The sequence below is a fragment of the Opisthocomus hoazin genome, chromosome Z (assembly GCF_030867145.1).
Source record: "Opisthocomus hoazin isolate bOpiHoa1 chromosome Z, bOpiHoa1.hap1, whole genome shotgun sequence".
Lineage (NCBI taxonomy): Eukaryota > Metazoa > Chordata > Aves > Opisthocomiformes > Opisthocomidae > Opisthocomus > Opisthocomus hoazin.
Genome location: NC_134454.1, coordinates 47,987,301 through 48,012,301, shown reverse-complemented (window position 1 = coordinate 48,012,301; position 25,001 = coordinate 47,987,301). Strand labels below are relative to the sequence as shown.

Here is a 25,001-nt window from a genome sequence, read left to right as displayed (position 1 = left end):
ATCTTGAGCTGCATTAGGCAAAGGATTTCCAGCAGGTCGAAGGAGGTGATCTTTCCCCTCTTCTTGGCACTGGTAAACAGCCACTCCAGCAGCAAAACCTGGAGTACTACGTCCAGTTCTAGACTTTAGTACAAGAGAGACATGGACATACTGGAGAGAGTTCAACACAGAGCCACAAGGATGATTAACGGACTAGAGCATCTCTCCTATGAGGAAAGGCTGAGAGCCTGGAGAACAAAAGGCTCAAGAGGGATCTTATCAACGTATATAAATAACTGCAGGGAGGGTGCAAAGAAGATGAAGCCAGACTCTTCAGCGGTGCGCAGTAACAGGACCAGAGGCAATGGATACTGAAACACAGGAGGTTCCATATGAATATCAGAAAACACTTTTTTTTTTTTTTCTTTTTCCTTACTGTGAGGGTGACTGAGCACTGACACAGGTTGCCCAGATGGGTTATAGAGTCTCAGTCCTTGCAGGTATTCAAAAGCCAACTAGACATTGTCCTGAGCAACTGGTTCTAGGTGGTCCTGCTTGAGCTGTGGGATTGGACAAGATGACACCCAGAGGGCCCTTCCAACCGCAATCACTCTATGATCCTGTCATTTCAGTCTTCAAGTCTCCATACGAATGACCTTAGAACTGTTCTGTCTCCTTTCTTTACAAATAAGAGACTAACAAATAGATCATCTCTTCAAACACAGACTGGCAATACAGACTCTATAAAATGTGATAAATTTTTAAATCCAATGAAGATTGTATTTAGTAACTCATTTCTTTTGGGATATACATGCATACATCTTCTAAACAATGGAATGACACATTCTCTCTCTGCTCATTTTTTTGTTCCATAAGGAACAGTTAATTGAAATTACAGCACACTGATATATACAGTATTCTCAGACCGTCTACATATCACTGCTACAGTAAGACTCTAAAAGTCTACTTGTCAAGTAGAATTAGGTTAATTAAAAATTAATAATCCCTATACCAAAGTATGCATGTAGCCAATTAGCCTGCACCAAAAATCCCCATGAAAAAGCAGCCCTTGACACAGTTAGTAGTAGCCAAGACAACCCGCAGCATGAGTTATAGATGAAAACAGTATTGTAAAGTAAGTGAAAACCAGTTTTCAGCATACTGTTTAAGCAAAGCAAAAAATATTTGCTTCCTATCATACAAACACAGTATTTTAGGCAGTTCTTTCTGTACATAGGCATCACAAAGTGCAAAACAAGGTACAAAGAGACAGAACAAGTTTGGATGTGGCTGGTTATAATAATTGCCGTGACGTGTAACAGGAAATGACAGTTGAACACTGGCTTAAAATACCTGTCCAGCTATTAAAAAAAAAATTCCCAGGTGAAAACGACTGACAATTCCAAAATGATCAAGAGACAATAATCCTGGAGGATATTATAATTACCATCAAATAAAATCATGAACTTTTAAGCTCATAAATTTATAAGTAATGTGACCCACATATCCTTAGGTCAGCTTTCACTACCATCACAAACTTGAAGGAAATCTGCTTGCTCAAAACATGGAAAGGATTATTCCAACAGTGATCTCAGTACACCCATTCTTAAATTTCTTATTCAGTGACTACACGAATGGTCTTTTTTCCCAAGTAGGTTTAAACCCCATGTTCCATATGTACCTTTTTCAGTCTCACAAAACACTGAGGAAACAAAATTATTCCTAAACCCTGTAGCACTGTTTTTTTCACACTCTTCAGGTTTTTTTCTGTCAAACCTTGCTCTCTCTACAAAGTTATTAGAAAAGATGGCTATTTCTGACAGCTGCTACACTGCAACGGAGAATCGTTCTCCTCCTACCTTGCAAACCTGTGTAGCTGCCAGACATAACCTGGTTCTTTTGAAAATTTTGCGGACACATCTGTTTGCCTACCCTTTTTTCAACTGACTGTACTATAAATTCCTAAGGTCTCAGATGACCCAGCCAGAACCCTCTTTATCCTCTGTCATTAATGGTTTTATCCCTCCTCTGTGAAATGCTAATGGAGCACATTATGTCCTGCCAAGGGCATCCAGACAACACAAAGATGGGCACCTTATGAGTATATATGATATTGATATGACAAAAAAATCTGACCTGGCTGATCTCAACAAAGTTTAGGAGGCAGTCTGTGTCTGCATTTTTGCATGCCAGCTGTTAGTTAACATTATGGTTGATTCACAAACTGTGAAACCAGGGATTTAAAACTCTAATGTTAAAGATAATACCTTAATTAGAGCTCCATGAATTAAACTATATACATGTTAAATAGAGGAAACTTAACATCTAAAATCACTTCAAAAAACTGGGCAATAGTCCATGTTGTAATGCCAGCAGGTGAAGGACTTTCACCCTGAAGCCAATGCATTACCTGCACAACAGGACTAGCTGTTGAGTGTCTGCTGGGTGTGGAAACTTTACCTTCATTCTCCACCCACTCACCCCTCCTGGGGCTACACAGTGTGCTGCTGCCTTGTAGTCAGGGTGGCATGAAATTAACATGCGCAGCACACACCTACATATCAAGCAAGACAGCTGTAGTTTCATCCTTAATTCATATTTCCTGAAACTGGAAGACAGATTCAATCACACTGCTAATTAAAGGCCAGTATGTCACAAGTTCAAGCAGTACCAAAATTTTCTTAACTACCATCTCCCCAAAAAGATGTAAACATGAAAGGAACTGGTTCTTAAGTCTAAAGTGAATGCTATTAAAACTTCTTTCATACTAACTAGAGTTAAGCACCAAACAAAATAGTCAGGATGTGACATGACAGTGTGACTTGGGAACCTGAAAAGAAGTTCGCAACCTCTAAACAAGACAAGACTTTTTCATATCTCCTTTTTAAAATTTAGAAATGAGAAACTGATCCTGCTCTTGTTCAAATTAATACGTACACAAGGAATTCTACTTAATTCAGTTCATTAAGACCTGTATAAAAATCTGTGCAGACGAAGAGACACTAAGCTGAGAAATTTGAAGCTTTAGACAGAAGAAAAATTTCTGAGAGGCTGCTGTTGAAGACCAGAAACTAAAACCATTATGTATTCTGTGTCTTGTACCTTTTAATGGATGAATCTGACTATTTGGTGTCCTATTTCCAATTATTTGGGGGAACAGGGATAGGGTTACCATCTCTGTTTCATTTACTATCAAAAAACCTGCTACTGCAAAATAAAAATGCGTCTAAATTTTTTCATCCTCCTGATCAAAAATGGATGATCACTACCATGTTCACTATACAGGCAGAAACTTCAGCACCAGGGGAACTGCTCCTGTGAAAATCACAGTTTAGGTTACATGATTACTCCAGGGTTAAATCAGGTAAATTGCTATTACATAGTGGTTTCACACTATAATTTTATTCACATGTGAAAATTTTTGAACTGAACTTTGGCACGTATATACAGCTGTAGAGAGATGCTGCTATTCAGCTCATTATATTCAGTCACCATTCTTAACAGTGAAATTGTTATTTTCTTCCAAAATTTCGTATCTTCTCACTGAAAAGAAATGTTAAGAAATGGATCTTGACTAACCTGCTTGTTTTCATTCTGATGAGTCTCAAGGAAGAGCTGTGTAAACACCTGTATTATGGTCATAACTTCTGAAGCTCCATCAGTTTCCAGCAGTGCATTCCTAAGCATTGAAATGTTAGATAATGACAGATCAGATAATTAGTCTGCCCGTCACACCACTGTTAATTGAAATGAAAAAAGAATTGGTATATTCTTTCTGTGCTGTAGATTCAATCTGTGTGTGAGCTTATTATGCCAGTGTGGAAATGCTAACTTTGCGGGCCTTTTAAATTTTATTTTTACTTAAAAAAAAAAAAAAAAAAAAAGCAACTCCTACAAATATACTAGATTTAGTAAGTATATACATTATACATGCAGACATACATAATCTACCCTACCAACAGGGGAAAAAAGTGTGAAATGACAAAAGAGACTACCACAACTTTATTAGGCAAATCTGGCATCTGAACAGTCTTACTGGGTTCGAACCAACTATTCCCATGCCTACAAGCTGAGCATATTTCAGTGCTTTCTGGGGCTGCATCCCATAGGCCATCTCAAATTAGAGAGGACGTACAATCTAGTACGATCTCCTGGGATATATACCTGAAGGGTAAAAAAAAAAAAAATCTTGACTTAAACTGTTATATTTAACACTCTTACTGGAGCCAGAGAACAAAACAAAGTTGTTGATCAAATTTAAAAGCTACATGTTTTTAGGTGACCCTGCTTCGGCAGGAGGGTTGGACTAGATGACACACAGAGGTACCTTCCAATCCCTACCATTCTGTGATTCTATGTTTAAAAAATTACACAAGGAGACTGAACTTAAATAATACAGCTGCTGTTCAGCCGCTGTGTCTCCTTAGTGATCATTAAGCAATGAATCAGAAGCACAAACAGAAATGAGTGTATACCAAAGGCATACTTTAGATCAGTAATTGCTACAGATTTAATTAGGGACCAATGCATTCCAATGTGCTTTCAATGGTGAAATCATGAAATCCACTCTGGAGGTTCAGGAAAGTGAATGCTTTAACTGGCCTTCCATAGGGCATAACGTAACCTTGAGCAAAGGGAGCAGAAAAACATATGGACAGCAAAGTGCAATTTTCATTTTCTTATTTGAAAGACATGTAATAGTATGGAGAAAAAAATATTCAAAGTAAGCTGCCACTGAGATGTAAGTTTTTTCTCAGAGAATTGTTTCATTCTTTCCGTAATGATCTAAAAGATAAGAACAGCTAACACATTACTGTGGTAGAAATTTCACAAAACTACAGGCACCTATAATCACTAATATAAACACAAGAAATAGTACACAGAAACTCAAGAGTGCCTAAGTGTGTGGACTTCTGTATAGCCGCACATAGCAACAAAATCAGCTTCTACTTGGGAAATAAAACCACAAGTTCACATCCTTGAGAGAAAACAATTTAGCACAATGAATCTCAACAAAAAGCACACAAATAGCAGCAAAAGTTATTCCTGAAAGAGACACAATGCTTAGACCTGTGCTTCCAACAGAACATTAACCCTCCAAATAAAAGGAGTTTCCTGCCAGGTATAGAAACATAACACAGTTTCTAAGCAATACAGTACACGTTCTTTACCAGCAGCTCTCTAACATCTGACACGTGACTACATCTGGAATAGTATCTTCATTTCTGCACACCACTTGATAAGAGTTGGAAAGATGTCAGACAAATACAACAAAAATTAACACAAAGTTGCAGAAACCAATTGTTCTCCAACAGCCAGCTAACATATAAAGCTTCACTTAATAGCAAGAGCACCTGAAGCACAGTACTTTTAAAACAAACTAAGGGTTTAATACCAACAGCACAGAGGAACAAGCATAATAAGTAGAAACAATGGAAGGCAAACAAGGGAGCAGAAACGGGAATACGCTGCTGGACAAAGTCCTGCATTATCTGAGAAACAGCATCTCATCCATTTCTACTGTCTACCAAATGGAAAGGGTCAAAAAGAGTTACATAGTCTTGTGTTATTTTGAGAAAATATTTCATATACCATGACCCTAAATAAGCCAAGAAGCTTGAACAGATTTTGTCTCCCTATACCATTACCATATACAGCCTCCAGCCTAAGACATTAGTACAGGTCTGTTGAAGTCGCATCAATTTTCAGGTGCATTTTGCTTTGGGAAAGTGACTGGTCTCGGCCATTCAGAAAACACTAGCTGTGCTCAGACCCTGGATCACAGCAACAGAAAGAACTGCCACAGAAATAGCTGATGAGTGGCAACAATACAGCAGGATATAGTTTCTGCAGCAAAGACTCTTCTGTTAGTGCCTGCACAAATCTAAACATGCTCACAGACACACAAATGCCCCCAAAATCATGCACCTGGGAGCCCTTTTTTAAGAAGGAAAACACTTGATGAACAAAGAACGTCAGTCACTAAACACATTATTGTTGTACCAAAACTGTAGTACTGATAACCCCAGCAGCAGATTTACTTAAAAAGAATGACAAAATAAGAAGTGAAGAGAAAAGCCACTGGAAACTGAACACAAAGGACTGGAAGCCCCCATGTGGTAAACAATACATATTGCTTCAAAATATTTTTAAAGCATTCAAAACCAAACTCATTATTAACAGGCAGATCAATAGTTTAATGCTATTAACAGCGCATCTGATATCAATGCTGATGACTACTAACATAATGTAAAAGAGGCTGCACAGGTAAGCGCAAACCTTTTAGCTGAATTCCATCTTCACACTGGCATAGCCTAAGCCAATTCAGCATTTACAATTTTCACATCAAAATCATATTGCAAACAAAAATCTTTACTGAAGTAAAAAATAAATTATAAATTTTAATGGCTAAAATGCAATGTAGTCAGCTATATCAATTATTATTATAATGTAACTTTTACATAAATTTCACAAGATTTTTAACATTTCTCATTATTTGCAATATATTACACATAAGGGGACACTAAAGCATACAGCTAAAGAAAAAATACATCCTGAAATTATAATATATCCCAGATTATATACTCCTCCTTCTCATGAAAGAAAACCTCAATGTTTAAACTGATCATTTGAAACACTTCCAACTATAATTTTAAAACTTACTTGAAAATTTCGTTAACAATTCTGAAAATGGCAGGATGGCTTGCTGCTTGTGGCTGTTGATAAACAAACGATAGAAAATTAGCCATCTGTAAGAAACAACTCAAACAACTGCCACGGTATAATTTACAGCTTAACTCATGGATGGTATTACACTGCAATTATTACACTGTAAATGTCAGATCAACTCTTAGCCTCAGACTTTATCAGGCTTAGGTTCTTCAAAATAATTACGTCAAAGTCATGGAAGGAGATCCACAGCGATACCAAGCAGGCTGAACAGCTGACAAATGTAAACACCTGGGATCCCAAACTGTTTATGACAACAATGACTAAAAATACTAAAGGTGGCAGACAGAAAGAACCAGTTGTTTCATGCAGTTGCTGGAGGCAAGAGACAGGGAGCAGATTTACAAAAAGCTTTTCTCTCCTCTTCACAGACAATCTCTTTTGGATATGTTTCAAGATTCTTGCTACATCTTCAAAATTAAATTCCAGAAATTCATTTTATCACCTTTGTCTTTAACACCACCACACACATTTTTGCCCAAGACATTTTTACACAGTATTATCTTCTTCTGTGAATTTCAGAGTTACTAGTACAATCTAAGTATCTCGGTGAAAAAAATGTATTTTTTTAAACTAGTGAAGCTTTTTATCATGCTACCACACAAAAGACTTAAGAAAGTTGTTATATTAAATGTGCACTAGCAAACATACTACTTTCTAACCCATATTATTAAATTCTAAGGTTTATTAGACTTTATAGAGCACCAAGAATAAAATCATACTTACACATTCCCCAAAGTATATTTACCTAAGTTAATTTCACACTTTGTGTGTGAATTCACAAATTCACACTTTGTGTTTCTCAGGTTAGCACCTGAAGATTTGATAAGAATATAGTTCTTGAACAATCAAGAGTAATGCACGTTTAATAAAATGCATTCAGTGAACTTCAGGATGCATGGAAGGAACGGTGTTTATAAATGGCATTTATCTGAACAGCTGTAAGTGCCTGACACACTATTCCAATGGAAACTTGTATGCATTTGTTTCAAGCTAGAAAGTACCAAAGAGAATCGTCCTGGTTTCGGCTGGAGTAGAGTTAATTTTCCTCCCAGTAGCTGCTGTGTTTTGGATTTAGTACGAGAATGATTTTTTCCTTTTTAATTGCACACAGGCAGAATGAGGTCTTTTATGACCCGTATATGATAATCTCAGAAAATAAAGAGGCAGCCTTTAATACACTGTCTAGAAAAGGTCCTTGTTTCTCACAGTTGTCTTTGCCACATTGGAAACACCAAGCGGCACCTCACTCCCACGTTCTACCCCGCTTTTCCTCACTGTCAGAGGGCTGCAGCTAAGTTGTCCCGTCGAACGCGTGCCATCTAGTGTTGGAGAGCCTCTACAGACGGCGGTCTAGAGGTCTGGAGGACAGCGTGCAGCTTGGTGCAAGGCGTTGCTCCAAGCTCCCACCGACACAGGGAGGAAAAAAACAGGCTGGATGAGACAAAAACAGACACACGTTCATCTCTTTTTTTCTTCTTTTTCTCAAAAAAGAAAACTTAGACTAGATGATCCCCAGAGGTGCCTTCCACCCCCAGCCATTCTGCTGTTCTACGAAAACAGTGGAAAGTGAAGAGCACGTTTTTCAGTCCTGTGGGCTAAATGGTTGAATTCAGCCATTTCTCCACTGTCCATTCAGACGCTCTACCTGTCTTTGCACACGTACTTCTCTGATGACCTATCAACCCACTGCTGAGTATAAACCAGAAAGGGTCCATCAGCACGTTGCCACACATACCAAGATCAAATCATCGCTCTTTTGAACAAGACCAAAATAAATGTGCTATATTCAATAGTGAAAAACTCTCCACCCTTTCCTGCCAGACAGCACTCTACAGTACTCACTACAACAAACCACAGATAATAGCTCCTAGTATTTAATCTACACTACTAAAATCAATATTAATTTAATCACTAGTGTTCAAAAGCAAAAAAAAAAACAACACCACAACCCAAACCTCACCAGTGTTATCTAATTAGACGAGATTTTGATCAATGGACTGCATGGAATCCATTTGCAAGCACTCCAAGTAAGAATGATATCACAGGGCAAAAATCTCCAAGGCAATTTGAAGATGTGCCTGTTGTGTAGTAGGCTGAGAGCAGGCAGCACAATTCTGCTGCGGCCAGCAGCAGTTCTGGAGTTTGGGAGGGATTATCCATTTCAGGAGGGATTCTCACAGGGTTTTCATGGTCTTGACACTATCTTCTTATTTTTGCAAAATGAAAAGGCATTTTACATTTTAATAATCTCTTCTGAGGCTATGCAATATTTTTGACAGAAGCTCAGCAAACCAGACATACTGTCTACCAGGAGCTTGTTCCATCACTTTTAAAACATTCACAACGCATATGACACAACACACACTAAACCAAAAAGATCCTAACACAGGGAATTGGAGCTGAGTACATATTTGAAGAATGTGTGCCTCTTCAGAAAAAAAAAGAATTGAAGAAACAAAATAGGAAAAATACATTGTAACATAATATATTACATACACAAGTTCTATAGAACTACACTACTTTTGTATCTGTATTATCAGAATTAAGAATCCTAACCAACCAATTTATAATACAAACCAGAACTGAATAAAGACATAAGAAAAACACCATTGTATCTACAGGATGTAAGTAACTGGCACAAAGAGGAACAGACTCATATACTGTGTTTTATTCACATCAGAGAATGCTCTGTAACAACCGCAAGTAAGAGTAAACATACAAACGGTGCCCAAGATCACACAGCAACAGACTTGAGATGGTAACACCACCAAATACCAGTTCTCTTGAATTCCAGATTCACATGCAATTAATTGAACAGCTTTAAGAAACTACTACACTGCTGTATTTCAAATGTTGCCTGTATTTCCATATTTTACATTTACCAGTGTTCCTGAATTTTATGTTTACCAATTAAAAATAAGAAGTGTCGCAATTTTTTTCCTATACCAAATGCCAAATGTATTTTTATTTTGAAGAATACACTTATTTTGAAAGCAGAAAACATCTTTTTACAGAGGTTTAAAAAGCTCCTGAATTCATCAACATTATGAAAAAATCAGTGTGCACTATGTCAAAAATTTTACCATAACAACACAAGTTTTGAAGACAGGCAATACTGAGGGAACCAACTGTAACCTAGCTGGAGTGTATTACAACAAGAAAAAAAAGCTTGCCATTTTCCCTCTCTACCCTTCCTCCTTTCTCCCTCATTAATGCCTATTTCCTTGGCACAGTTCCCAATGAAAGGTGAGCGTGGATCCAGCTAGACTCAAAACTTGGGGATAAGGCACAGCAAGAGGGCAATGCAAGGGCATGGGAACCAGAGCAGTCTCCAGCTTTGTATCCTGGCAGGCAACACAGGAGTCACGGCATCACCCACTAAAACTGCATTTGCTCTGCAGCGCTGCAGCGAAAATAGCAGGAAGGGAGATCCCACAGCCAGGGCTTTGACTGTAGAGTGCAACGTAATTCTGACACTGGGATGGACTTCAGCTGACAAGGTGGAAAAACAAAATGCAGCAATAACATCAGTTTATAGAGAAGAAGCCGACAAATTTTAAGCCTTCTCAACCTATTGCACTTTTATTGCAACGTAACTTTAAAAGAAAGAAAACTACTTCGGAAAGCTGGCTAAGAACTGAACGCAAACTATAACTGACACTAATTCACTCATATCTCTTTTTACATACATTTGTTTTAAAAATCTTTTTATATACATATCTATGCATTTCTGGTAAAGTATAAAATTCTAATATGTATATTCATTTAAATTTTAGCTGTTAGTGCACACATACAAACCTTAATGTTACTTCAGAAAGGAAGACATCCACTCACTCACCAAATTTTGAAGAAGCTAAAAGACCATTTGTGATGGTCACTTCACTTGTTTTTGTGATTTCTGAATCACTATAGAATTTCCAATATTAATTTCAGTTTAGCCTCAAAACCACAAACCCAGTAGCATACCTTATACACCACCACACTACAATTACTCTTGGAATTAAAATATAAGAGCACTGCATATCAAGTTTCTTTCATAATAGACACATGGTGGTTTCCATTATCTGGGTACCATAGATCTCTTCTGAGGTTTATTTACAGTTTGGTTACTGCATCAAGATATTTAGATAAATGACCCTGATAATGCAATTATGAAAGAGCTTATTGAAATTTCCTTCTTATCATATACTATAATTAAATCACTAATGTACTTCTGCTTCTTTGTATACTAGGGGTTTTCTTCCAAACAGAAAAAAGGTATAAATCAAGTTTTGTCTCATGATTCCACTTTTTGTTACCATATGCATAAGGCAAACAGAGGTCACGTCCTACAAATACCAAAATATGCATACTCCTATTCCTAAATAAATATTCAAATATATTTCATTTGAATATTTGACAAATATTCAAATGTGTTTACTGTCTTTCCAAGAGTAATCATGCCATTGGATTCAAAGTGCTGACTAATCTAAAGTCACACAAGTATCTTTACAGTACCAGGTTGAAGTTTTACAAAGCATCATTAAGTATTTTAGAATACTATTTCTGGATCAAATCTTTTGCTTCTACACTGCCTCTCTGAAGCTTCTCATCCTATTGTTTTTAACTGGTATTCCATTTCCCATTTAGGCACCCTCCCTCTTATCAATGCCTATCAGTCAGCAATATCCATCTTCCAACTACTGTCCCCTTTACGCCTCCATTCATTCCACTCCTTGCCCACAGGATGTCCTCTCAAAACCAGCATTCAAAGCTGTTGCTCCAGTCGGTCCTTCCACTCTGTGAATGTCTTACTTCAAAAGCACAAAGTCTTTGGAGCAAAAGTAAGTAAGTACAACCTAAATGTGTCAGCACAGTAATGTTCCATTCTTTTGGGGGATTAGGATGTGAAGATAAGTTTAATACGAACATTGTTAATAAACAACAGTAAACCAATAATTAAAACAAAGATTTTACTTCTTTTTTTTACCTACAACCTATTTTTTTTTTCCTCAGCCACGTGTGGTACCATAGTCTGTATTCAATTCACAGTGTATCTGATACAGAAAAATTAGGCACAGGCCTTGTATATAGCCTTGTCTTCTGGAATACCTAGATTCCCAGATGACATATGAAGTGCAGCTGATGCCAAGCATTTACAAGATTTGCAAGTATTAGAATGGATCCTTAAAACAGAAATTTGCAGACTCAATTAAAAAGGAAGAATATTTAAAGGTATCATTCTTTTCCTATCTAAAATACGTACACTATAAGTAGGTTCATGGGCTGAAAAAAAAGACACCATGTGCCATTTTTCAGTTCTATCCATTGTATTAAACATAATTTCAGTGCATAGCACACATGCTATTTCACACTATAATTAACAACTAAATTTATATTTAGTGTTGCAAACTAGCTCATTATTCTGGAAAAGGTATTGTGTGATGTTTTCTCATAGGAAAGATTTTTGTTGCACTGTGTAATGCATCATTTGAAACCAAACTTTAATTCCAGTTTAGCAAATGATTAGTATTAAGAATTTTGTTCAGGTTTGCATACAAAACCAAATAACTAAGCAGTCTGCAATAAAATAATCTACCAAGAATTTCAATTATTTAAACTACTAAACTCCCGAGGGCACAGAGAATGAAGTAAAACCATATTCAAACGCTCCCTGGCCAAAGTTCCTAATTTATTCAGACAGAGGCAGGTACCCAGCATCCCCATGGGTCAGATTCTCGTCTCTTCATCCATTCTTTATCACTGGATGAAATCTTTTTCCTCTCCTTCCAATTCAGTGTAAAAAATGAAAATTTAGTGACATTCGTAAGACTCAAGATTTACCTTTGCATTAGCAAGTAATATGCCACGTGACAGACATTTCCCTCAAATTCACTGATGTATCTGAAAACTTGCTGTCACTTCTGAAGCATGAAAGAGCAGTATCAAATGTACTACATATTGCACATACCAGTAACGACTCTTTTACGAGACAGGCCACTTCTTCCAGCGAATTAAACTGCGTGGAAACCAGCTGGTCTAAAAGGTATAAGGTAGCTTTTTCAAGGCTTGGTAAGTGACGAAGCCAGAGGCTGACCACAGCTGATTCAGGGAGGGAGATCTTCTTCCTGATTCAGAGAGAAAAATACTGTTATCACTGTGAAACTGGAAGGGAGAAAAAAATGTACTCTTTTTTTTTTTTTTTTTAAGTACATTGGGGAAAAAGAAGACACAAAGACCAACCTGCTGCAAGAGAGAGAAAATCTTGTTTGCAGTACTCTGTTCAATATCAAATAATCATGGCAGAGAATAACAGGGAATCACCATCACCTGCAAATGAAACCTTACCACACGTCTTTAAAACCTAAAAATTTGGTTATGAGGGAACCCAGCAGATGGAAACAGAAGGTTTAAACCCGGAGTTCCTTTCCTCCCTGGTGAAAGGTCCTGCCCAGCACTCGCGCTCCTTCAAACCCAGACTGCATCCTGCAGACCGGTCTGCTCGGAGAGCGTCAGCAGCTGACAGGCAAGCGGGAAGGTCCTCCATAATATCACTTCTGGTTAAACCAAAGCATTACCTGTCTTCACAGAGAAGTAAGAAAAAAATCCAAACAACAGGGTAGTGGTAGGTAAGCCTTCAGCCCACCAACATTGACCAGAGCCTTTTAAAATAAAAATGGTTAAGAAAGCATTTATCTCTTCATCCAAAGCTCTCAGCTATAGCTCAGCTCAAGTATAGTATTGTACCAGTAGGAAATGAAAGGCACAGTTCATTTTGAGACAACACCGTAATTTGTGTGGACCAGCACAAATCAAAATATACTAAGGTAATCGCCCAAGAAGAGGAGATACCACAACACAAACCACCCTGGAATGCTTTTTCAGGTATCATGACAGTTGAAAATTAAAAGGTTAAAAAAAAAAAAACCATAAATAACAAGAAATACGTGCCTTGGTCTTAAATTAAGTTTGAAAAACCTAAGAGTACATGCAAACTAAAGCTATTGATAAAAAAGAAAAATATCACAAAGAAAGATTTAACACCATTTTAGGATCTATTTTCAATGTATGTATTTGATGATATATTCATTTCAATATCAGCCTTCAGAATTCTGATTTCCATTGAAAAGCCGTATTTTTTCCATTCAAAACTATGTAATAGCTTAATTTAAAAGTGTACATCTGCAGACAAGAAATATATCAAAGTACATAGAATTTCAAAACTTAAAAGCAATGCTCAATTTCAAGATGCTGTTTAATTATCACTATTAAAGCACTTCTGCACATCAGAGTAAATTAAGAATGACAAGAGATTATTTAATTTTGTCACAATCCTCTTTTTTGTTGTTTTTGTGGTAGCATGGTAGATATTATAGATATTATGCCAGGAAAAGAAATCTAATACGCTTACACAGATGTGTTCCAACTCTGAGATTTAAAAACCATATAGGAAGTAAACTGTAGTCATTATCCTTCTGTGACTGAACTTGCAGCAGGTTCCAACGTCCCAGTATTTAGTAACCCTATTCCCTGGAGCAGACCTCACTGGTGTTCTGAAGGAAAACAGGCATTCAGAACACAATGACAGAGTTAGGGAACACAGAATTCAATTGTTAGAGTGGGGTTAAAAAAAAAACAAGCAAATTATTATTATTTCACTCAGAAGAACCTTTTGTGACCATCTAAAGGATTCAAATCACACCATGAAGCAGCAAAATTACACCACGATGGACTGCCCATTGGCTGACTGACATCAGTTGAAGCCATCTGTGCTGAACCTGTGAGCTTGGTCTGATAGTTCTCCAAACTGCATTACTGCTTGCAGAACACATCTAGTCTGAAGCCACGAAAGATGGACAAGTGAAAGATATCTCTCTCATTTTGGGACACATCTTTCACTAAAGACCTTTGCATTCCTTCTTCACTTGTTTTCCTCAGCTTCTAGTAACATGTACAAATTAGTAATTGCACTTTTCCGTTAATTATTTATTTTTGCTGCAGCCCTCAACAAAGCAACACAACGATCTTCATTGGAATGTCTCAGAAATTACAATGTTGAGTACAGATTAAACTTTGATTAAAAAGGAGACAAATGGATAATTGAGGTAAAGTGTTCACAAAGGACCTTTTCTAGTATAAAAAAAAAAATCTTTATAATATAACCCCTCAGCTACAACTTGAATAAAGCAACTCCCAACCAAAAGTAGGCTGTGCTTTCCTTGACACCTTTCCTTCCATGGCATAGCCAATCTTGCTGATATTCAGCTTCTTTCAGCTGTTTTTCATCCACAGGCTGATTTTATCAAAACAGTGGGTTTAGTGGTAACAAAACAAGCAAAGGTATATTTCACTAATTGCTCCTATCACACTCATTAAAAATAATCTGCTGAAAAACAGGAGAATTTAAAGCCTGGAGAATCGATTTCACAGAAAAAAAATAAGAGTAATACAGAACCACTCAAACATAAGGATCTATCTTGTGCATGGAAAAATAAAGATGGCTCTCAAACTGTCAAGTTAGGAATGTTGACATACTTACATTACAGGTAAATAACATGTCTGTGAAAAGTCATCATATTTTTCACAAAATCCTAAGATCTATTGAAGACTGTAACCTCCATTTCAGAGAAAAGGCGGGACAAAGTTCCAGTCAATATTTAAAGCTGTTATGCCACAATTCGTACATCAGCAATTTAAAATTATGTTTTGGCCTACAACCTGAGGTCTGCAATTCAGCTGCAAGGAAAATACCAGAATGCAGAAGATGTATTCAGCATAAAAACCCAGAAAAAAAGACGTTTAATTGAATTTATAATCTTTACGAAACGAGCACAATAATCATACAGAGCATGCTACTTACTTCAAAAAGGCCTCATTCACAGCCTCTAGAAACTCTGAACTGAGAATTTCTTTTGATGCACCTCCATGGTAAAGAAGGAGAGTTTCCAGCAATGGAGTTAGATCAGGCAAAGTAATGAGAGGGAGACAGGAAAGAGACACAGCATTCACATGACTGGCTGAAACTCTGAGGAAAAAATAAATACAGTTCATATTTCAGAGAAGTCAAAACTTTAATTTCTAAACTGATAAGGTACAAGAAGATTACATTAATTACAGAAGCTTAAATGTAAGATACGCACACCTAACTGGAGAAAAATTATTTATTGGAATGACTGTTGGCATGTCATTATATATTGCCTGAAGGCTCTTCAGGAGAAATTTTGATATTTTAGTGCTCAAGGCAAACAACGGTATCAACCCGATTCTGAGGTGCAGCCAGCTGTGCTCTCTCAGTAATCACACCCTTCCTAGCAGGGAATGCTTTGTCTTTCCCAGGATCAGCAAAGCACAGGTAAGGAAGACTCCAGATTCACAGCTCCCATGTAGGTTTGCTAGACCCTCACAAGAGACTGTCTAGCTGCTTTTTGGGCCTCCTGTTGTTTCCTTGACCTCTCTCCTCTCAACAGAGACAACTCTGTGAACCAAACAACACGAATCCTGCTGTGTTCAAGTGCTCACTTGAAAAATTTTTGTCTTACAGATCTACGGCTGAAGGAATGTGTAACATTTCTGGATCTCAATATATGAATCACTCATTTCAGCTGCTCACTAGAACTACATGTTTGGACATTATCAAAGACAGTGGAACCTAGAACATAAAAACAACATGGAACCTTTGGAAAATAAAGAGGAAAATAGCACACAATGTAAGAGATAACATATGCAAAAGAAAATCACAGGTTCCCCAGAGTATATATAGTTTCTAGCACATGAAATTGCAGATTTTTCTGGATGCAGTTTTGGCAGGAAGACGTTTAGAAAGATCAAGAACTCTGAAATATTGAACTGTAGCAAATTAGAAAGTGCTAGATTGTTTGTAAAAGGCTTACTTGAGTTGCTGCAATTTTATTCTGATTACATTGTTCACTAAAAGGAGTGCATTCTCTGCAAGAACCCCAAACTCTTTTCTTTGGGGAGCCACCAATAGTCTATGAAGAGCTGAGACAGGAATTACCCTACAGGCTGCTCTGAGTAAGAGCTAGTTCTATTGCCCTGCATGTACTAAAGCTACTCCCAAACAGATGTTGCCTCATGGGTCACTGGCATATGCCATGACAGAAGTGCTATGATTTGTGGACATGGGGTACCATTGTGGTTTCCACAATGAGAGAAATAAAACATGACACATTTTCAAGGACTCAGATTTCTGAGCAAGTACCTAACCAAGTATGTGTTTAAGGTTTCTTACACTGAAATACTCTGACATGCAGTTTTACTATGCAAAGTGTTTCTGTAGGAACGGTGATTATTTGGCTCATATTTATTGCGCAGTAGTGTTTTCCGGGATACACATGTAAGGTTACAGACCTGAGACTCTTTAAATTAGTCCCCTTTACAAAATTCTGTCTCTAATTCCTTATCCGGGATTAGCAAACTTTACCAGTTTACCAAACTTCAGAAGAAAAACCCTTCAAAAGCAATTTTCTGCTTCTTCTAGATGATCTTCAAAATGTATTCTTCGAGAACACTGCACAGTGCATTCCACTGTATGCAATGAATTTGCACAGGCATTGCCATCTTGTTGCTGTAAGCACCAATGAATGGAGAAATCAGACAAAGTATACCTCTAATTGCAAACTACATTTGTATCTGCAACTTGAATAAACAGCCATATCATAATTTCTACACTCAAAAATCCACTTAAGTTCGAAGTTTTCCTTTTCTCCAGGTAGAAACAGGTACTTCTCTTCCCAATAGTCCTCATTAGTTTTTTGGCTAAGTCTGTTTACCCTACTTTATAAAACACAGGTGTTTATTTTCTATATTGAACAAAAATTTGTGATGCTTCTCGTTAACTGTGTCCATGATTTTGGTACTAAAGTCAGCTCTAAATTAATTCATATCATTTATTCTTCCTTGCACAAACAACTAGGTGCAAGAAGGAAGGGAGCAAAATGGCCAAGCTATTGACTCATGACACAAAGATGGTATTTCAATCAGCCTTCTCTTTCCTGTATCTTTACAGGCTAAGTGGCGTTAAATAGGTCATAAAACTCATTTCATCATGTCAGCAGCTTTGACTCTGAATACAAACAGAATATGCACAGGAGAGTCACACATTTAAAAGCGAACACACAATTTGAGTATATAGTTTATATTAAAAATACCTATCCTTATTTTTGCTTTTGTTTTTAGCTGGAATACATGTAATTAACACGCAATCAAAGGGATGTACTGACGTATTAAAATACGTTAATTTTTAAAGTGTTGACAAAAGACTACGATCTGTATTTCAAGATCAGTGGAAAGGAACAAATTACACAATGAAAAGGCATGATCATGTCAAAAATAGTGACAACAGTAGCATTAGGCAAATGTATTCCCTTTTTTATGGTCATAGATTTTGGCTTAATTACCCAGATTTATGTTGTGTGGATGAAGAAGGTGATTATTCTTGCTAACAACACCTAGACATGTAGAAACAACCCACATAACCTTGCAAGGTGATTATTAGCATCTCCTGCTAATCTAGATTGGAGATCTGGCCAGAGCACATCACAATTTCCTTCCCACCCACTTTCTCAGACTTTCATCCTTAGAAAACCAGGCCAAGGAAGCACTTATAAAGTGGAAATACTATGTGCTCGGGTACATTTAAAATAGTTGCACATGAAACATACAGTATTGCCACAGTACTGTTTGGTACCAGATCAAGGAACTAATGGAAGCAAAATGAGAGGTTCTTTAAATAAGCACAGATAAATTTTACCATTAATAACAAGTGCAAAGTAACTACTATTCTGTCATATTACACTATCACTCACATAAATGGGGAAAAAACTTCCTTTAGAAAAATATTTTTGCTTTTTCATATAGTTACTGCCAGTTAACTTTGGTTATAAGTACATATACAGCAGTCTACTTTCTGATTATGAACTTCCTGAGGTTCAACAAGTCCAAATGCAGGGTCCTGCACCTGGGTTGGGGCAACCCCTGGTATCAATACAGGCTGGGAGATGAAAGGATTGAGAGCAGCCCTGCGAAGGAGGACTTGGGCGTCCCGATGGATGAAAAGCTGGACATGAGCCAACAACGTGCACTCACAGCCCAGAAGGCCAACCGTATCCCGGGCTGCATCACAAGCAGCTTGGCCAGCAGGTCGAGGGAGGGGATTCTGCTCCTCTGCTCCGCTCTGGTGAGACCCCAGCTGGAGTCCTGTGTCTAGCTCTGGAGCCCTCAGCACAAGAAGGACATGGACCTGTTGGAGCAGGTCCAGAGGAGGGCCACAAAAATGATCTGAGAGATGGAACACTTCTCTTGTGAGAAAAGGCTGAGAGAGTTGGGGCTGTTCAGCTTGGGGAAGAGTAGACCCCAGGGAGACCTTGCAACTTTTCAATATATAAAGAGGGCTTATGAGAAAGACGGAGAGGACCTTTTAGCAGGGCCTGTAGTGACAGCACAAGGAGCAACAGTTTTAAACTGAAAGAGGATAGATTTATATTAGATATAAGGAAGATATTCTTTACTGTGAGGGTGGTGAGACAGTGGAACAGGTTGCCCAGAGAAGTCGTGGATGCCCCCTCCCTGGAAGTGTTCAAGGCCAGCTTAGACGGGGCTCTGAGCAACCTGGTCTAGTGGAAGGTGTCTCTGCCCATGGTGGGGCAGGATGGACTAGATGATCTTTGAAAGTCATTTCCAACCCAAACCATTCTATGACTCTCAGGTTAAGTATAAATTCTTATGCAAAGCACAACTTAACAAACTTGTCCGCAACTGAAATTATCTACATATGTATCCAAAACTTTCCAACAGAAGCCGAAGTTGCCCAAGACTGTGAAAAGGTCCTCACTGAACTGGAACGATCCAAACTAAAACATATCAAAATGATGTTTACATAACACCTACCTCCCCTGAATGTTAAGTCCACTGAACTGATTTCCTCTAAGTTCTGTTACTAATGAAAAGACCATCTGTTAAAAAAAAAAAATAAAAAATTACACATACTGCTAATAAGCAGACATCAGTTGCACGGTTCTCTGTGTGACTGACATACTGTGGAGGTTAATAACTTTCTCTCTTTGTCTCTTCACTCAGTTTGATTTTTTAATTTTTTAATTATTGGTGCCAAATTAAAGCTGTCCAGATCGCTGAATAAACTATGCTGCAAAATATTTTTGATCACATATTACTTACCTTCCATAGCTAAGAAGATATTTATTTTAGCTCTGTTTCCCCACAGGTTGACACAAAACTTTCAGAAGAGCGCTACTAATAATTTTTATGCATTTTATCTTATTTAAGTCAACACATTATGAAAAGTTATTCCCGTTATTTTTGTATATTAAATGTAAAAGACACTTTTCCTAAGACTTAGGGCTTATCTGCTATTTTGAATGCAGTGCATACAGTCAAAGAAAACATTCCAAAAGTTACATTCTACTACACAAAATAATATACATAATTTAAACTTCACAGGGAAAAAAAACTTACGATAGGGCAGACATTTTTTTTGTTGTACCACAACAGCAACACAAATTTTGTTTTTATGCACACCTATTACAGTATATTTGTCTTTTGTCCAGAGATACCCCACTTCATTTTTTCCCTTAAAAGGCTGTAAAAGTAACTGAGGTAAGAAAAGATAAACAAAGTTCAGTTCATGTTATGCATAACAATGACAACTCCATGTATGTGCTTATAAATTGGTGATTTATTATTAACAAAATCTCAATTGTGCAAAATACTTACATTTTTAACTAAGTGAGAATAATAATCTGCTGACGTGTAGCCAAGAGCTGATATGAATGCACTGGTTTCAGCTTCATTACTTTCCCACTTAGAAGAAGAAAGAAGATGGCACAGCAAACTCTGTGAGAAATGAACGGAATGGCAATAAAAAGAAGTATTAGGCTACAACATGCTGTGCAAAAAGAATTGACTGCTATTAAACTATATCTGGGGTAAGATCTTCTGATCAGCTGTGGCCATTTTACACCATGTCATCGACACAGAAGAGCATGCAGCTTCCATCAACCACAAGTAAAATGCAGCAGCTCCTACTATCAAACGTGGATTCACACACCACACGATTTCAGTAGCTGTGCAATAGCCATGAAGGCCATCCGTGTCAAAACCAGACAGCCTGCAGGTAGGTTTGAGTCATCTGGGAGCCATTTCAGTCTGATGTCATCTGGACAGCAGTAATCACCTTGCTATACAGCAAAAAACTCACCTGTAGTCTTGATCAGTACTGTGATCAAGAATAGAAAGCACAAAGTTAACATTTACTTTTCCCTGTCACTCCTTCAAGAGGCCTCAATATTTTTGATGGGATTCAAGGTCTGGTCTCATAATTTAATTTGCTTAGTTTCCTCATTATCTTGAAAAGACAATGATAAAATTTTAGTTTGACATTTACTTCTCTACCAATTCCCCTATGGAATGCTTTAAGTCACATTTAATAAAACCTTTCTAATACATTATATAAAAATCAAAACAATCCTTTGATGACAGATTCAGACTAAAGTCAAATTAACACCTTTGATACACTGGTTCTGCAGGCTCATACAGAGAAGTCTGAACATCGTACTCTGGTTTCATGCTTTCCCAGTTCTTCAGCACTATACTCTGGCAGCTCTGCCGTCTTTCTGACAGATCTTATACCCCAGCACCTTCCCAGCTGAACCCAGTTATGAAAACTGTTGGGTGAAATCTCGTGCAGGTTTTTGCATCCTGCTGTCATAACTGAGCAGAGGTAGTTTTATGTTGCCTATCATATGATGTGCTTTGAATTTGTTACAGTTTTCTTCCTAACCTCTATTGCTACACATTGATATAACAACAGCTACATTCCCTTTCCAGAGGTTCATTTCAGGACTTTATATATCACTGACACTTTAAGTATAAACTAAATTACATTTTGTATGCCAATAAGTATAAAATCCTTTGTAACAGATGGTCACCATTAGCAAACACTGAAAAAGACCTTCATTTTAAAAATCTGTAATTAGAAGCTAAGTTCAGATGAAAGCACTGTGACTTCCATTGTCTCAGGGGATTTCACTCTACGTATTCTTTTTAAAAGAGGGATTTGATGAAAGACTGAAGACTAAAAAGAAAATAAAAATCAGTTAGCTCATTTTCTGCTTTCAGAAATCCAAACCAAATATTTATGCACGCTTTTGTTGAATATCCCTAAACAACTGCTTCAGAAGTGCTGGAATTAGATGTATTCCATGTATTCCACATTTGATTCATGTGAGAGAGAAGACACAATCAGCAGAAGCACACCAGAGGTTAAAGAAAATTCACTGCTATCAAAATAAGTAACAAGAATTTGGGACACCTTATTTATTGTACTTTTGTTCAGGATTATTTTAGTACCTTGCAGACTTACGTTAAATGCCTAAATATCCTTTTCTTTCATTGTAAGCCTTTATTCCCAAATAGCCCTCAACAGGAGAAACTGCTGTTTTACCGCCATCCGGTGACTTCCCTAAAACTCAGGAGGAAGGAAAATCCTGTGGCAACAGTGTTGAAGAAGTAGTTTACATGCAACTTTTGCATTCTTAAGAAAAAGATATAGAAAGGTGGATTTTCAAAATGTACAAGCATCTAAATACTGTCAAAAGTGAAAGCTAAAATCCATTAAACTACACAATCTCCAAACACCCCTTAATCAAATTATTAATATGGAACCATATATATTTTTATTGTCCTTTGTAACTATTGCTAAAGTTAAAATTTGTTTTCAGAACACTATCCAGGGTTCAGACAAGTAGCTCCTACAAAATAGGACGGTTTGCTAAGCAGAACGAGATAAGACTGCAAGCTGAAAACAAAATAAAGGAGGAGTTAGCAACAACAAACCTGGGATGACACTTTTGCTGGAGGTACGGAGGGGGCTTGAAAAGTACAAAGTCTGTTGGATTGCTCAATGAAAGACTTGCAAAAAGCTTCACCAATGAGAAGAACAAACATTAAAAGCTCTGACAAGGATTTGACAGGTTGACAGCTAATGACAGCTAAATGAGAGAGTAGCTTAAAAGCCCATATATTCTCCTGCAACACTACAAAATATACTATCATGTGACACGCTCTCTAACCAGAATTTTCCTAAGGATAAAACTAATCAAACACTCTTTATGTGAAGAGTAACTTCAAAATTACTTTCCCCCTGCCCTTGTGTAACAGTCATTGTTAACCAATGAATACAGGAAAAGACAAGACAAAAATCATTAAACATCATCAGAGTCCACATATGGCCTGCAACATTTCCCTGGGTTTTTTTTTTTTGTTTGGTTGGTTGGTTGTTTTTTTGTTTGTTTTTCCTTTTCTGAGCACTCTACTACATCCATGTGAGGATTTTACAGATCACTTCAGTTACTTTTTTGCAACACACAAAACCTCTGAACATACAGAAGGGGGCATGGGAAACAGAAGTAAGGAGATACTGTAGTCAAGATGAAAGGAGGTATTAGGTACATATAAAAGAAAGTTTATGCATTAAAGCTGAGAAGCATTTAGAATTCATGTCTTATATATTTCATTTTACGGACGCTATTGCCAGTACAAAGCCTGAGACACACCTACATGCAGCAAAGATAAGAAAATTGATAACAATAATGTAAAGCATTTATCTTTTAAGGTTTAAATGCTTTCTTTGGTTCAAAACATGTCCAGAAAGTTCTCCTCCTCTCCAGAAAATGTAGCTCATTTACTGCACGTAATTCTGGTTGTAAATCGTAATTCTTTTCTGCCATACATTGCACTAGCAGGGAGCTGTCTAAAAGAAAAACAAATATTGACAATTCACTCTTACCGTTGGTGAATGGACTGTTAGATGTCTAAGGAACTGTCTACATGGCTGTGTCCAAAGAGTTACAGCCAATAGCTCAATGTCCAAGTGGAAACCAGTAATGAGTGGTGTCAGTCAAGGGTTTGTATTGCCACCAGTACTACTTAATATCTTCATCATTGTATGCGATTGAGTGTCACAGTGGGATCGAGTGCACCCTCAGCAAGTTTGCAGATGACACCAAAGCTATGTGGTGCAGTTGATTCATTTGAGGGAAGTGATGCCATCCAGAGCGACCTTGACAGGCTTGAGGAGAGAGCCTGTGCGAACTTCATGAAGTTCAGCAAGGCCAAGTGCAAGGTCCTGCATCTGGATCAGGGCAATCCCCAGTATCAATACAGAGTCGGGGATGAAGGGATTGAGAGCAGCCCTGTCGGGTGCTGGTGGATGAAAAGCTCAACATGAGACAGCAATGTGTGCTCGCAGCCCAGAATGCCAGAAACACTGGAACAGGTTGCCCAGAGAAGTTGTGGATGCCCCATTATTGGAAGTGCCCTTTGGCAAACTGATCTAGTGAAAGGTGTCCCTGTCCATGGCAGGGGGGTTGGACTAGATGGACAGCTGAAGGTCCCTTTCAACCCAAACCAGTCCATGATTCTACAATTTGTGTAAGGTGAACTGTTTCTGGAGAACAAGATGCTTTCAGCTGTTCTATCACATAATCCTCTTGTAACAGTACACTTCCGTGTAAGTACACAAATGGTGTGGAAGGGGTAGTAAAATGGCCAGAAATAAGGCTTGTACCTAACCCCCTCCAACTCAAGACAATTATTTTTTTATATGATTTTTCCAGTCACTTAGCAGGTAAGCTGGATAAGGCACTCAGTAGTTGCGAAAACCCAAATTTTCCAGTCAGGACATGGAAAGATAAAACAAGCAAACCATTCCAAGAGATAATCTGTAGAGAGAAAAACTGACTGAGAACAAAAAGATCATCATGTAATTATTTTCTTATGATATTTGTCCATCCTCTTTCATCCCATACATCATTAACTGGATTATCAAAAATATCATGTAAACCAGGAATGGCTAATTTTTAACTAAATGGCAGTGAAAACTTTTGGTTTTACCTCAGGCCTCAAAGCACTCCAGCAATTCTCAGATCTAAAGGGACCGTATGAGTAGTTATTTCACACCATAGTGCAGAACTTGGTTAGAACCAGTTCCGAGGCTGAGTGTAAAACAATGTTTTCTTAAACATCAGTATCTCCTTTCACTTTTCAAATCAACTCTTTCAGAAAATACTATAGAGAAATCTAGAAGGTTTCAGGTGATTTTCTCACAGAGGTTCTTATAGGATGCCATGGAAATATTCAAAACTAGTAATAGGTTCCATTAATTGCATTATGAAGGCCCTGCAAAGCATTTTGGAAAGAAAAAACCATAACATTTTATATAGCCACAGTTTACATTCCTGGGGTAAGAGAGATCAGCAATTTGTGACTAATGACTT

At 37.6% G+C, this 25,001-nt stretch overlaps 1 protein-coding gene across 4 annotated transcripts in view; it reads right to left on the bottom strand.

Moving 5' to 3' along the window:
- FANCC (FA complementation group C) overlaps positions 1-25,001 on the bottom strand; it is an 85,015-nt gene that overhangs the window by 11,833 nt on the left and 48,181 nt on the right. For all 4 annotated transcript variants that reach the window (XM_075411468.1, XM_075411469.1, XM_075411470.1 and 1 more), the window contains 6 exons: positions 20,440-20,559; positions 19,597-19,661; positions 15,551-15,715; positions 12,662-12,818; positions 6,643-6,695; positions 3,559-3,658 (listed from right to left, as the gene is read on the bottom strand). In XM_075411468.1, coding sequence (XP_075267583.1) covers positions 3,559-3,658; positions 6,643-6,695; positions 12,662-12,818; positions 15,551-15,715; positions 19,597-19,661; positions 20,440-20,559 — 660 coding nt within the window. The remainder of the gene's footprint in view (positions 1-3,558; positions 3,659-6,642; positions 6,696-12,661; positions 12,819-15,550; positions 15,716-19,596; positions 19,662-20,439; positions 20,560-25,001) is intronic.